Source organism: Zingiber officinale, chromosome 1A (assembly GCF_018446385.1).
Source record: "Zingiber officinale cultivar Zhangliang chromosome 1A, Zo_v1.1, whole genome shotgun sequence".
NCBI lineage: Eukaryota > Viridiplantae > Streptophyta > Magnoliopsida > Zingiberales > Zingiberaceae > Zingiber > Zingiber officinale.
The window spans coordinates 95,174,912-95,177,146 of record NC_055987.1 but is presented as its reverse complement, the minus strand read 5'-3'; the positions used below and the strand labels follow the sequence as shown (position 1 = coordinate 95,177,146).

General features: G+C 46.1%; 1 protein-coding gene across 1 annotated transcript; it reads left to right on the top strand.

Moving 5' to 3' along the window:
• Positions 1 to 1,274: 1,274 nt before the first annotated feature.
• On the top strand, positions 1,275 to 1,854 carry LOC122000396. The gene is made up of 2 exons (XM_042554811.1): positions 1,275 to 1,329; positions 1,400 to 1,854. Exons 1-2 carry the CDS (start codon positions 1,275 to 1,277, stop codon positions 1,852 to 1,854), a joined length of 510 nt encoding a protein of 169 aa, XP_042410745.1.
• The last annotated feature ends 381 nt before the right edge of the window (positions 1,855 to 2,235 follow it).

Genomic DNA, 2,235 nt, shown 5'->3' with positions numbered 1-2,235 from the left:
CTGAGCAACCACGGTAACAAGGATACCCTGCTCTATCTGCCCCTGCTCTTCAAGGTCTAACCCGGAGAAACCCTGAATCAAGTCTATAACCACAACTCGGTGGCAAGCCAAGTCCCTCTAGACTTCCGGCTAAGTGCATCGGCAACCACATTAGCTTTTCCCCAAATGATAGCTAATGGTACAATCGTAATTCTTCAGAAATTCCATCCATCTCCTTAGTCGGAGATTAAGTTTCTTTCTAAGTGAACAGATATTTGAGACTCTTATGGTCAGTGAGAATCTCAAATGTAACACCGTACAGATAACACTACCAAATCTTCAAGGCAAAATAATGGCGGCCAGCCACAAGTCATGTACTGGGTAGTTCTTCTCAAGCTCCTCCAACTGCCGAGAAGCATAGGAGACTAACCTCTCGTGCTGCATCAGAACAGTGCCCAAATCCTGAAGAGATGCGTCGATATAGAGCACGAATCCATCCTCTCCAGAAGGTAAAAATCAAAACTGGAGCCGACACTAATCTCCGCTTCAGCTCCTGGAAGCTGGTCTCGTAGTCCTCGTACCACATGAACTTCACGCCTTTCCTGGTCAGGCATGTCAGTGGCATAGCAACGCGTGGAAAACCCCCAATGAGCCTCCGGTAGTATCTAGCTCGACAAAGGGAGTTACGAGTCTCTTCTATAGACTCCGTCTACTCCAACGGTAACAACCTCTATCTCCTGTGGAACCACGATATACTCCTACTGGTGACCATGTGTCTCAATCATCTCACAGAAGACAATCAAAATGCACACTACTGATCTTCACATATAGATGTTCTCGTCGAAACATCTTTAGAATTATCACTACAACAAAAACTCTCATAGACATCGGTGTAACAACACCGATTTTAAGCAAAAACCGATGTCTTTGAGTATTTTACACCGGTTTTTCCAAAAACTGGTGTCTATGAGCGTAGATTTTCGCTCATAGACATCGGTTTTTTAGGCGATGTCTATGAGCACCTTTTTTTCCAGTTAATAGATATCGATTTTAACAGCGGTTTTTAAAATCCGGTGTTAATAAACTAAAATAAAATATTTTAATTTTCCCACTTGCCAAAATTTGCAACACTATGAAGTTCCCTCCAAACCTAAACCTATATCCCGCCCCTTCATCCGACCATCTCTCTCAGCCTAAACCTAAACCTAAACCTCCGACCATCTCTCTCAACCTTATCTCCCTCTTCCCCTTCCTAGATCGATGCCCCTTCCTCTCCCGATCAGGATCAAGACACGATGCCCTTGCTTCTCCGTCTAATCACACTGCATCTCCTCCAACTCCTCCGTTTGGGTGAGAAGAGGAAGCCTTCTTCGCATTTTGGTATGTTTTTTTCCACAACACTTGTTTTTATATTCCGCAGTCAAAGACTTAGCTCTCCTTCTTGCCTTCCCAAATCCGTCGGGTTTCTCCTTCCCGATCGACATGTCCTCCTCCCTCCTCCTCCTCCTTTCTCTCTTCTTCCCTTCCACCCTCTCCGTGGCGGTGACTGCCCAATCGTTGGCCTTGCCGTCCAACAGCTCCACTGTCTACAACATCCTCCAGGAGTACAACCTCCCTCCTGGCATCCTCCCCGACACCGTCAAGTCTTTCTTCGTCGCTTCCAACGGCTACTTCGTCATCGATCTCTACGGAGAGTGCTACGTCGACTTCGAGTACGTCGTCTACTACGCCCCGCACGTGTCTGGCTTCCTCGGCTACGGCTCCATCTCCAACCCTGAGGGTGTCCAGATCCAGAGCTATCTCATTTGGTACGGCGTCAGCTACATCAAGGTCAACCTCCCCTACTCCGATTTCGTCTACATCCAGTTCGGCTAGGTCACTCGCAAGCTCGGCATTGACCAGTTCCAGCACATACACTCTTGCAGAGGGAATCTCTCTCTGTTTCAGCGCGCCAAGAAGGTTGTCCATTCAGCGTTCGAGGTAATGCCACTGTGTAGTTTCTGCGTTTACAATCGATTTACTTTAGTCCATGAGTCAGAGAGACTTTCCAAGTAGCAAAGGTTGCAGGGAGAATTTAAAAGGGCTTATTTTATCCTTGCTTGATAGAGAAACTAAAAAGAATCCAGCTGGACTTCATTGATTCAATGTTCTTGTGAACAAGTGGAACGATGTCTTTAGTAGTATGAGAATTACAGACTCCGTCGGTCTAACTTTGAACTAAATCTTGCTAACAAAACAAAAAAAGAAGAAGAGAGA